This window comes from Sinohyriopsis cumingii, chromosome 4 (assembly GCF_028554795.1).
Source record: "Sinohyriopsis cumingii isolate HCF-2022 chromosome 4, ASM2855479v2, whole genome shotgun sequence".
Classification (NCBI taxonomy): Eukaryota; Metazoa; Mollusca; class Bivalvia; order Unionida; family Unionidae; genus Sinohyriopsis; species Sinohyriopsis cumingii.
The window spans coordinates 67884532-67898106 of NC_142964.1; the positions used below are offsets into that span (position 1 = coordinate 67884532).

Below are 13575 nucleotides of genomic sequence, written 5' to 3' on the forward strand. Positions count from 1 at the left end.
ACAATGCAGATGAGAAATGAATCTCGTGAGAACAGCGCTCGCGTGGTTTCTAGCGACGTTGAATAGGAGTGGTAGGGGAAATGAATCGTTTTCAAAATATTCCATAGGATTGACCTTGAAATTGCGAAATTGGGTCGAATAACTGAGACTCGGAGGTAATCGTAGTGGGCTTTACCACGCTCCTAAGTTTGGCAGAAGAACACCAAGCAAAATACGAAAAGAGTAGATGATCATACCGGAAATTATATGCTGAGAATAACAATTACCAGTGTTTCAACAATAACATGAAAAGCCTGCACTTTCAATTTATGTTATTTCCGCAGCTCTTTAAGAAACATCATCAAAATCATTAAATTTTAAAATATTTTTAACTATATATGTACGTTGTTAATAATTATAATATCTTGTTGAGTTGCTTTGATGCAGTTTACGTTGTTGTGACGAAGTAACAACTGCAGACATAAAGGCAAACTACTCCTCGGTAGGGGCCGCGGGGTGGCCAAGTGGTCTAAGGTGTTCGCCTTTACAGATAACTCACACGACTCAAGTCTTTCCGCGTGAATTGGAGTTTTAGGTGAAAAAGCTTTCCATTAGCTTCCTGTGTTCTTCCCGCACCAAATATACTTGCCACTGCGTATAGCCTATCAACCAATCCATGCTAATCGATAGCATTTCTTCTCTAGAAACCAATCGTAAAATGCTTATTTCTTTTTCACGGTGTGTCAGATAGCTATGACTCTGTGAAAGAGTCTCCGCAAACTGTTCATCAGGTGCGCATTCACTTCTTTGAAAATCTTTTAAATTCATAAGCTTATTTCTGCAGCTATCTTACATAAACACGTATGCTTGTTTTGATGTTATTTTCCAAGGAAGCTGTAATGATGGCGAATGTCGCTGGGATGTGGCATACGTCTCTATTAATGGAGGTAGTCTGCACATGCAAAAGTGATCCTTCTTAGTCAACAAAACATATTTTGCTGATGTTGTTGGCCCCTCAGAATATTTTGTTTTCAATCCTGTTTTCAGACAAATGACTCACAAACACGACGTCGCAATCATTGGAGGTGGGGTTGTCGGGTGTACTGTTCTGTTTGAACTGACCAATCGCGGTTTTGATTGTGTTTTGCTGGAGAAAAATGAATCTTTAGTTGCTGAAGCAAGCTGTGGAAACAGGTAACGTTTGTTCACTTACGTTCATTGTAACGAGTCTATGCTCTTAAAATAAGTAACTGGAAAGAGCGAAAGACAACAAGCTTTGTAAAATTAAACAGATAATGTTTTTCTTTGAATAGAAGGTAAAAATGAGAATAAGAACTTTCGGTACTGCGAATTAAATCCTAAAAAGAGTCCAAGAACGAGATCAGACACAGGTCCTAGTAATTTAAAGTCCTGATTAAAACTCAGTACAAGAAGCGTCCCAAAGAGATCCAAAACTGAAGGCGATGACGTGTCTGTTATAGCCTACGGAGTGTTGGTGTGTTAACAGTCTCTTGTTGAATCACATAAATATTATTCCAGGTTTGAATTCAGTATAAATTCCAGTGAATGTCTTTAACCAAGAATTATATCAGAGCGCTTTTGTATTTCTATAGAAAATAATCACTTGAATTCAATAACTTGAAGAAAATAAAATTCAGCCCAAACTGGTCACAGCAATACAGCTTGAAGTGCCAGATGTTAAAGTACGAAGGACTTAATTATCACAGTCAGCATTATATTGTCTTATGTTACGTTCTTAGGCTCTAATAAACAGTAACAAAAGAAAGAGTGAAAACAACAAGCATTGAAAAGTATAACAAATAATTTATTTCCCTGGGAATAAAAACAACATAAAAATGAAAAAATAAGAACTTATGGTTTTAAAAATCAAATATAAAAACATAATCCAATAATAATCCACGAATTAAATTTTAGAAGTCCTAGTAATGAAATGTTCTAATGAATTCAAGTTCGAGTCCCGACGAAAAATCCAAAATGGAAGGCGATGACATATGCTATACCCTTTATAGTACAGATGTGTCTAAATTTCTTTTGCTGAATCAAAAACAATATTCCGGTGTTTGCATTTCCGAATAAAATTTAAAGAAATGTCTTCGTCCAAGAATTCTGTATGAGCACTCAAATATTTCCAGGAAAAAGAATTAATCTGTTAGAATCCAAATAATTTGAATAAAAATTAAAATATAACTCCAAACGGGTCACAAACAGACACTTTCCATTATAAAGTAAAAGCCCAGCTTATATATATATATATATATATATATATATATATATATATATATATATATATATATATATATATATATATATATATATACATCACTATTAAATCTAACAACTGCGCAATTTCGGAAAACCCAGAATTGCGAAACCGAGGCTGTTTACATATAAAGTCACGTATTCCCAGTATGACCTTGACAAAAACCAATCATTTTACTCTAAGAATGAGGTAAAAATAGAAAGCTGTTTATCTGAATCACTGATTTCTGAATCAAGGTCGGGAACTAGGTCAGCTTTAGGTGTTTACAGCTGAACAGTCAGGTCAAACTAATTTTTGGAAAATATCAAATTCCTAATAAACAAATTTACATTACTTTGACATGTAATGAAATTAAAAATGAAAAGATTTTAAGACTTATAAACGATTAAATTAAATCAAATATAAATTAAATCAAATGTACATAACAGTCGTCCTCTACTTGACCTCAGGTCACAATTAGCATTTTCTTTATATAAAAAAAACATTACCTAATTGAAAATGACCTAGAATGATCTAATGAGCCTTGTTTATTTACAACACAATTACCTGTAAAATTTACTTAGCAATCTCCAAAACCCTGACCCAAATCAACATATTTACTCTTGTTTGCCAGAATAATAATCCTGATATTAAGATGATACACATAGAGAATAATGGAGCTATTATTAGTTGCTTACATAAATGAAATATAATGAAACTCAATCAGGTAAAGCAGAAATGAACTCAGTTTTGGACAAGGTCAAGTCCAGCATACAATGTTACATTACAATAGCATGTCATGAAATAAACAATTAAACAAACAAATAATTAAATTAAATATACATAACATCATATATGATTTTATCAGTATAACATGTTGCTTCATAGAGATACCAGAATAGTCAAGCGAAACATCATTTTGCCATGTGACTGATCCTGGCTAGTATTCATCCGTCTTTTACGAACATTTGGGTGATCTGTGGCTTTAACATCACAGTTACACGGGTTGTCAAATCATGTTTCTTCCTTCGAAATAAGACTTGTCTCAAAATCATCATCATCACATGACGTAATAGGTTATTGTTTGTTTCGCATGCAACTACAGCCTCGTTCCATGCGATGAATTATCAAAATGTATATTTTTTTAAAGTTTAGGTTGCAAAAGTCCGTACATTTGATTTATGTCCGAACTTCAAGACAATATTTTCTGGATATTTGTTTTTCATCCAGTGGAATGCTACACACTGGATTTGACGCGCCGTTGAATAGTGTAGAACTGGACTGCATCAGAATTTGCCAAAGACGAATTTTTGACGTACTGGGCCGACTTCATCTGCCATGCAAGAAAATTGGCGCCACCATGGTCGCATGGAAACAAGAGGAGGTAATCATGTTCAAGAAGTAAGGGTTTTGTACACCCGGGTCTATGGTCAGTGAACGAAGATATAATTCCAGTTCAGGCAGTGGATATAAATATGGCACAATCACTACGTGCCAGCGATTACTAATACTTTATAGGTATTCGACATTTTCACAAGAGTGCAGCCTTAGTTTCGTTTGTCCTGCTTCTATGTAACCGTCTCTTGCTTAATAAAACGTGAAGAAATAAATCACGCATCATTCACCTCACAAATTATATGCCATGACTATGGGACTTCTGTAGTATTCTCACACCATCCCTTTGTTTCTACCCCTCCCACCGATTTTAAATTAGAAGGCATCAAGAATATATAAAATGCAGAAAAACTTAGCAACATGGTCGCATAACCTGCTTGGGACAGTCTGTGTTTTCACGCAACAGATGTGATGATGTCAAACGTCTTTGATGATCTCAATAATTTCGTAAATTTTAGAGTTACATCTCTTTGAATGTATGTATACAAGAGTTCCTCCTATTTATTGTCCAATTTGTTTAGAAATATTATAATTAGACATTGCAAATATTAGACACAGACGCCACTGTTTTTTCTGAAATAGACTTTTCAAGAAACCAGAAATCTATAGCGAGCAATCTATCTGCCTGTTTGCATATGAAGCTCCCGTTTGCGTTGAAACGCCAGTAAGTCGATAGTGTTAGGATCCCCTTGACGACTAAGTTTTGTGGATTTTGATATCCTTGATGCTTTTCGCTTTTAAACTCGTTAGGGGTGTACAATGTAAATGGAGGGTATGCGAATACTATTGAAACGTTTTATGCGTACTGCCTATGAGAATAATTCAGCCAATCAATAAATTGATCGATAAACCAGTCAATTAACCCGTTATATTAACACATGTTTATTAAATTAAAAGAATTATAACAGAACCAAAGAGAAGATAAAATAATAGTTCCGTAAAATTCGATGGGCGATTCAAAAAGGAATAGGCTGTTCTGATAGAACATAGTAAGAGTCTCTATGATTTACTTTAAAATCGATGGTCCTTTTTAGAGTTTTGGTTTGAAGCTACTATGTTTATTTATAGAGCAAACTAAAATAGCATTCATGCGGAATTTTGAAAATATATTTATATTTCATTCACGTTCTACAGCTTGCCCGACTCTTAGAAACGGAGGAACATGCGCGACAGTGTGAAATTTCTGACGTCGTCTCTCTAAGCATGTCTCAGTTGTACCAGAGGGAGCCATATTTGTCACGCGGTGCCTGTGGAGCCCTCTTAATACCAGCAGAAAGTGTGGTGGACCCGTGGCTAATGCCCGTGGCGTTTGCAAGTCACTCCAAACGCAAAGGTGCAGAGGTATTATTAGTTGTTGTGTTTCAAAGTCATTAAATGGAATGGCAGAGAAGTTAAAGTAATTTGAAAAATAACTTGTATATAAACCTTATTTAGTACCCGCGCTATTGCCATTTTCTTTCTTTCTAACTTTAAACAACAAGAGTATTACGATAATACAAAAACATGGTCAACACCAACCACCTTTACTATGATTGTACATAATTGTTTTATTGTTTTTATTAAATTTTCATGCCTAATTGGACAAAGTATTCAATTCAGCATAGTCACTAATACACCAATTTAAACACACAAAAGGATCACAAAAATGTTTCAAAACGTTCTTTGCCTGCTCTTGTATTAAAACTATATTTCTCAGATAAAAACCGAGTGCCTCGTGACAGGTTGCCAGCAACAGAGTCAGTATGATTGGCTGATTGAAACCACTTCCGGAAGTGCACGTGCTAGCTGTGTAATCAACTGCGCAGGTCTTTACGGAGACATTGTCGACAAACTCGGCGGCTTTCGGACTTTTCAGTAATCAACATTTTCTTTTATAATCCTTGAAGGAAGAAAGAATAAAGAAACGAGAACAAAATCCCACACTAAATGGTGTTATTGGACATAAGCGTGTCATGTATAAGTTTTACTGCCTTCCAGTTTTTCAATAGTCGATTGTTTTAATTTTTATATATTAATATAACAGATATACTAGTAACAATTAAATTCTGGAGCGACTGAGAGGGGAGACGACATTTATTTTATCATCCTACTTACAAAAACTAGTAGTTGCAAATTTCACATGCAAGCACAAAGAGGCGACTGAAAAGGAGTTTGAAAATATTAACATGCGTTTAATGCAAGCACAATGTAGCACTGTAAAAAAAAGAATATATCCTTTGTCTTATTCATTGAACTCAGCCAATTGCTATATCCCGATTCACTGAACTCAGCTAATTGCTATATCCCGATTCATTGAACTCACCTAATTGCTATATCCCGATTCATTGAACTCACCTAATTACTGTATCCCAATTCATTAAACTCAGCTAATTACTATATCCCGATTCATTGAACTCAGCTGATTGCTATATCCCGATTCACTGAACTCAGCTAATTGGTATATCCCGATTCATTGAACTCAGCTAATTACTATATCCCAATTCATTGAATTCAGCTAATTACTATATCCCGATTCATTGAACTCAGCTAATTGCTATATCCTGATTCATTGAAATCAGCTAATTGCTATATCCCGATTCACTGAACTCAGCTAATTGCTATATCCCGATTCATTGAACTCAGCTAATTACTATATCCTGATTCATTGAACTCAGATAATTGCTATATCCCGATTCACTGAACTGACCTAATTGCTATATCCCGATTCACTGAACTCAGCTAATTGCTATATCCCGATTCATTGAACTCAGCTAATTGCTATATCCCGATTCATTGAACTCAGCTAATTGCTATATCCCGATTCATTGAACTTAGCTAATTGCTATATCCTGATTCATTGAACTCAGCTAATTGTTATATCCCGATTCATTGAATTCAGCTAATTACTGTATCTCGATTTACCTTGAAAACTATTCAGTGATTAGCGTGTAAACTTTTTAATGACCTTTCTGAGATTTTGTTTGCTTAAAAAAATATGTGCATTTAAGTTTGTATAGACTTAGGTATAATTTATTTTATTTGTAAAATGTATTAATGTTTATCCCTAAAAAGGATTTAATTGTTTGGCTTTCTCATTTTTGTCTCGAATGCGACGCATGTCGAATGTCAAAGAAAGCGGCTTATAAGGGCCACAGTGTCCTTACATCCGTTTGGTGTCAATTGTTTTTATTAATGTTTTTATAAAGGTCAGTATTTCTTTTCTTTTTTTTTGCATCAGTTGATTGGCATCATACTTTGATCGCAACTCTCTGGTGGTAGGAAACATTTCTGCAGATTACATGTAAACGTGGTCAAAGGTTACATTTACACTTACAGTTGTTTCATTTTCGGTATTTGCTCAGTTGCAACGTTTTCGGATCTGGCCGTGCCTTGCCATCGTTCAGTTGCTTAAAAGTTTTGCTTGTTTGTTTGTTTAAGGAAGAAAAACAACATCATGTGTCTATGAACAGGCAAAGGACATTAAAACAGATCCCCCACGTACATTGAATATCGCTCGGAAAAAGGTCGAGGTCACTAATTTTTCTGTTTTAGTTTTAGTGGCAATATAAGTGTATGGATTTTTTCTGAAATAAAACACGTTCTTATTAATATTGGCACGTACATATAGCAAAGGAGATAAACTTACCTCTAGCAACGGGTGCTCAAAAGGACACACTGTTTATTTGTTTGTTAGAGTATTTGACAATACAAAGGTGTCGTCACAGTCGAGGCAGTAATATTTTGTTTTATAATGTTCCCGATTTATATACATTTATTCACTGCAGGATACTTCCAAGGAAGGGTCAGTACCTGGTATATGAAAAGAGGGCGAACTCCCTGTTGAATTCCAGCATTTTACCAATACCATCTCAGGTTGGCAAAGGAGTAATTATTTTCAGATCAGGTTTGTGTACTTCCGGGTCTATACATGACACTATTTTACTTTCTTTATAATATTTGGTTCCAATAATGTAAAGCAAGCAAATTTCATGAGAGAGAGAGAGAGAGAGAGAGAGAGAGAGAGAGAGAGAGAGAGAGACCGAGCGTGTATGATTTGGATTTTGAAGGTAGCATTCAACAATTTTTAAAATAATAATCGCTACGATCTCTGCAGTGCTCTGCAGTGTGGCAGTTTATAGTGATGTATAGCACTAGGGCATCATGCCGCAGACATGTAGCACGATGTCCCTCCCATTCACATTATCCTGACACCAGACCGACGTGTCCTAACAGTAACCTCTTAATGCAGAGCGCATAGCGAGGCAGCTGTGAGTACCACTTCTTTAGTATGACTCGGCCGGGGTTTGAACCCGCGACTTCCCAAGGTGGACGCTCTAAGCACTAGTCCACCGGAGCGAGAGAGAGAGAGAGAGAGAAGTCATTACATATCAGCCTAGAGCGATCTCTCTCGATCTCTTGATTCCAAGTGGATCTATAATTTAGAGTTAACAGTATGAAACCTTAAATCCGTTTCGTGCCTTGTATAATCCTTCTAAAACGCATACTCTACCATTATGTGACTTCACTGTACGTTAGTTCGTGCGTGTTTTAATTCTGAGATGATGACTTCATGCTATAGGAGCCGAATGGGTAGATTGTCCCTTAGGGTTGGGCCAATGTGGTGCATAGTCGTTTAAACCTTGCGCCCTCAGCTGTGTATCTCGTATCGGGTACTTTCATTCGGCCGACAATTAAAGCGTCTTTGTAATTTGTAACATATCACCCAGCAGCTTTATTGAGTACAGCATGCCACACTGTAACAGATTACTAAGCGGCATTGCAAAGCAGTATTAATGAGGTCGGTATGACACATAGTAACATATCACCTAGCAGCGTTATTGAGTACATTCTGATGTACTGTAGCATATCACCTGACGGCGTTAAAGAGTATTTTTTAATACTGATATGTCTTTGCCATTGTGTAATATATAGCAACCCATATTCATGTTCATTAGGCATGAAATCCCGAAAACATTATTACTACACAATACTATAGGCCACAAACAGCTCAATACTCGAAAATACACTCATTAAAAACTATATAACCACACGATAGCATACGCTACAAGCAACTTAAATACACTAATAATACCCATTTCAAATACTCAAGTGAGAAATATAGAAAATTATTTGGTGAAATATTTTTATGTTTGTATTTCTGCATCGTTTGTGAAAAATATGCACTCATAGTTTCACACGTGAAATATACAGTTTCCAATCAAGCGATTCTTGGTTGTGTGTGTTTACAGAAGTTATATTTGCAGCAAGAGAAACGAGCGCACTATGAGCTAGAGAAATAAATGAAATCTGCATTGCCTTTCATGCCTGGAAATTATTTTGTGCCAAAGATATCTGACCCGCTACCAGTCGCTTTTCGTGGAAAATATTTCCTCGTGGAAAATATGTCCCCTGTAATATATTGTTACCAACGTTAACGAACATTAGCTTTCCAAAATACCATGACGGTTCCGCAATAAATGTATTGGGTAGTTTGGAAATCGTTAAGAGGCAGAGGGCGGGATTAAGGCCTGGTAATCCATTTAAAGCAGGAATATTCCTGTAATTGATGTGCATGTGTGGTACTTTAGAACGGTTTGTTGCCATCAAGAAGGAGAGAGCGTCCTAAAATATGGTGTCCTTGAGATGATTGTAAATGTTTCAGATTCATCTGCATGCACTGCCTGGAAAGAATAGTACAATCACAAGTTACCTCCATTACTCTCTTGAACAAATACTCGATTGAAATAACTCTTAACTCTCGCCTGCCTAAAATAATAATACCCCATCAATAAATATCGCTGGAATTTAATCCTACAAAAAAAATGTGCTCCTTATGACTTTAGAAAGTTTCTGACGGCAATAAACGCAGACTGACGTCATATGAACATCCATCCAAGCAGATCCATAAATTAACTAAGCATCATCATTGGATTCAGCCAATCAAAAACCACTATCTGACAGTCACGTGGCTGAATGATTATGTTTTATCCGTTTGTAAGTTGAATTGTAAGCACAATATCCTTCTTGCCTGCTATTTTTGTTTAAAAACTAAATATTTACTGATAATAACATGGACATTTATTCACAAGATTTTTCACGATTAGTTTTGAGAAAGTCCATGATAACGGTATTTGAGAATTTTAATTTAAGACGTAGGATAAGACCCTAGCCAACCAAATGATTGTATCTACCGAAAACTAGGGTCTAGCTGGGTGGGATGTAGCTCGTAAGTTCAGATTATGAATATACCTTATCACTCTGCATTATCGCCGCCATGTGAGCGCCTTTGTTATATGGCGATTTACTGTAAGACTAGATATTATCTTTACGCGACCGCTTTGCGGACACGTATGTATGTTAAGAGTCGTAAAAATTACTTCAAAACACTTGTCCTTTTTTACTTTGTTTGTTCTGATGACTTGCTACGTTCAGTCTAAGATTTGCCTTGTTTGTAAATTGAACTAATTAAACGTCTTCATAATTATGTGTTAACATGTGATTTTGCAAAACGTAAAATTACCCATGCTCACTGGAGCCCTTCCATTGTCAGATCTTGAACTTCGGACGTGCATAGCATTTGCATCATCAAGGTCTTTAATTTAGGAGGTAAGGAAATCTTGCATTTAGTCCACAATCCCATAATGCCTAAACGGAAAGGATCGAATTTATAAAATGAGAGGTTGATACCTCAGCTGTATGAGAAAACAATGCCACATGTAACAGTTTAAATCTTCATTGATCTGTGGCTGACACCGTCATAACCGGCTTAAATTGTTGTAAGAAAAAGCCCACAAGCTCCACCAAAGTGAAAAGGAGGCAATAATTATACTTTTGCAATCATTTGTCAGTTTGTTACTACGACCAATCAGGGTTTGCATTTGCATATTGATTTCGTGTACACCTGCATAAAAATGGTTGAAAATATGTTCCTATTCCGAAATTAATTTCTTCGCGCCTTGATGCCGAGCAAACCTCAGGTGTGATGCGTCGCTGGATCTTACGTGCAATGTGGTCAGAAATGATAAAGTAGTTTACAGAATTTAAAATTTTTTATTCACAGCAACTCATGAGGTCATCCCAGACCAAGCGTTCTCTTAAATCTCGTAATATTTTTTAATGATCAGCATATGAATACAATTAAATACGGGTGAGCGTACGAAAGGGATGGATGAGGGTGCCGAAAAGCTAGCTTAATCTTGTAAGCTTCGACTTAGAAGCCAGTTTAATGTATAATAAAAATAAAATAAATCTTTCCTGCATAAATACCGGATATATTTTTTGCACCTTCTATTTGCAGTTTACGACAACGTTCTTGTTGGTCCCACTTCAGAAGAAGTAAAGAGTCGTCTGATTCCAGCCATAGATAACGACGTGACACGCAGACTGACGAAACACTGCGACGACACAATACCAGATTTGAAAAACTACAAAGTCGTGACCCAGTACTCAGGAGTAAGGCCAGCAACCCAGACCAAAGACTACATCATAAAAGCAGATCGTAACAAGTTTGTTAAATTTCTAACACAATTTGCTTCTTGTTCCACAATCAGGGGCATACTTACCATATAGCAAGAGTATGGAAAACATAGAGGCCCACGAACTATTTTCTTACATTATCCAATAGACAGAGACCCATTGGTGAACATTGTATAGGGGCCCGCATAGGGGCCCAAATATACCAGGTACTCTACAGTCCACAATGCACACTCTGAAACAGTAAGACGTCAGTTTTCTAACAGAAAAACATCGATGAGATATAGTGAAGTATCACACATTTTCCATTTGGTAATCATGAGGTAATCTAAGTATATGCACAAAACTACGTATGTGTTTTGTACCGAGTGGGTGGAAAGAACGAGATGGACATATGCCATATGGATACGTTGAGACCTTTGGCCGAGACAGATTTTCGCGCATGTCAGACGAGTTCTTTCTTCCGACTCGGAGCAAAACACAAATGTGTTGTTGTTGTTGTTATTATTATTATTATTATATAAACTCTCTTTTTCGCTAGTGTGAATGAAATTCAAAACAAATATGTTTAGAACAAGTCTTATTCCATTGTCTCTGATTTCAGAATATTAACGTGCGGTTGTCAATGACATCACCTAAATTATCATTGTCTGTGTGTAAGATATGAAAATCCTGGTTGAATATCTGTATCGAGCGCCAAATTAAAACGTAGTATGTAATACATGCATTTATTAGGATTCATTTTATCTTACGTAGCAGAGTGTATTGTAGTGTATTTCCGTATCAGACAGGGAGATTGGATCTACATGGACGTTTTCTCTGATACGTACGTATCGGTATCTTCAGACGAACCGAATATCGAACTTGTATAAATTCCAATTTGTTTTGAATTTCATTTACACTGTCGCGAGTCAATAAGCCCCTGTGTTCGTGCGTCTATGGGTCAGTCTGTCCGTCAACCAGGTTGACCTTGTAACGTGAACAACTGACTGAGAGAGATCGTATCTGATGTCAGTTTTTATTAGGAGGATATGGGTCAGTCTGTCCGTCAACCAGGTTGACCTTGTAACGTGTTACACTGACTGAGAAAGATCATATCTGATGTCAGTTTTTATTAGGAGGATATGTAAACGACAAGGCAGATTTCGAATTATGGGTAACATCCCCAGGAGAAAATGAGGTGTGGGTTAAAGGTCATACTTTCATAGGCGATATTGCCGTATGATATTTCTTGTAACCTGAACTCAGTCGTCATGGATTGATTTCTTTGGTTTGGTGTTTTAAGGCACATCAACGAATTAAGTAGGTTATTACGTTTTGAGATAATTGGTGTAAAAATGCCTTGACCATGGTCACACCAAGACAGTCACACCATTGGTAGGATTCGAGTCCGCACCCTTTCTGTCGCGAGTCAGGAACACTAACCAGTGAACCAATCTCATCTGAGGGAGGGTAATCATATCTTCTATGATGTTTCATGTGCATGACTACAACGAAAATTTCGTATTCTTTATGAAGCTCTAATGGGATGGGGTCTCATCAAAACTCAAATTTGTTTAGTCCCTATGGACCATTCCTTATACCCTGAACTCCACCTTCGCCATCTGACGGAGATTGATCAAAATTTGTAAGCTCTTTTATGTGCATGGGTTCCCGTGATAGGATAATGTTGTTTCAGTGGTCACATTTCGGTAATATAGATTGCTAGTATTCCTTGTAACCAGTACACCGTCTACACTGATTAAGGGATGTCATATTTGGTATAATGTTAAATGTGGATAAGAACATTCAAAAAAAAGTGTAGGATCCTGGAAACAACTCCTTTGGGTAAGTGTGTTGAGGGTAAAAGTTTACATTTTCATGAGATAGACTGTAACTTGTAACCAGACCTTGTTTCGTCGACACCTAGTGCGGAAGGATTGCCATAAGTGTAATGATGTTTAATGAGCATGTGTAGGTGACAACAAAGTTTTCGAATTCTAAATACTCAATTTGGGCGGAGAGTATGTTGGAAAAAAATAGCAATGAGGGCATGTAAGAAAATAATACAAGTGTGGATATTAGTGATGAGTTCCAGCTTTTGTTCTTCAGTTTATTTATTACCTTTTTATTCTTAGGTCCTGGATCACAGTTGGTGGAATTAGGTCAACAGGAGTATCTGGATGTCTTGGTATTGCAGAGAAAGTTCATGACCTTTTGACGGAAAATATTGGTCTTGACCCCAGCAGATCGTTGACAGCGATAAACAGTCTCAACTACCGTAGAATAGCACACGATTACGTGGTAATAGATGGTGCTGCATACAAAATAACACACCCTATTACATTGTCTGGGATGGAATATTCCTCAAAGTTGTGAATTTTCTTTGGATCGATCAGTTTTCCTTTATACTTAAATGGATAACATTTAATTGTATTGAATGATGAAATAAGCATTTATCCTTAGAGAAACCATAACGATTCTGAAATAAAAATGACTGTTCAACTGTA

General features: G+C 36.5%; 1 protein-coding gene across 2 annotated transcripts in view; it reads left to right on the forward strand.

Moving 5' to 3' along the window:
* Positions 1 to 13575, forward strand: part of LOC149801384 (uncharacterized) — a 37616-nt gene extending 24041 nt beyond the window's left edge. For both annotated transcript variants that reach the window (XM_089955457.1, XM_089955456.1), the window contains exons 2-8: positions 1027 to 1173; positions 3470 to 3623; positions 4769 to 4975; positions 5331 to 5488; positions 7399 to 7517; positions 10911 to 11118; positions 13204 to 13575. In XM_089955457.1, the coding sequence (XP_089811583.1) occupies positions 1031 to 1173; positions 3470 to 3623; positions 4769 to 4975; positions 5331 to 5488; positions 7399 to 7517; positions 10911 to 11118; positions 13204 to 13444 (1230 nt within the window). In that variant the 5' untranslated portion in view covers positions 1027 to 1030 and the 3' untranslated portion in view covers positions 13445 to 13575. The remainder of the gene's footprint in view (positions 1 to 1026; positions 1174 to 3469; positions 3624 to 4768; positions 4976 to 5330; positions 5489 to 7398; positions 7518 to 10910; positions 11119 to 13203) is intronic.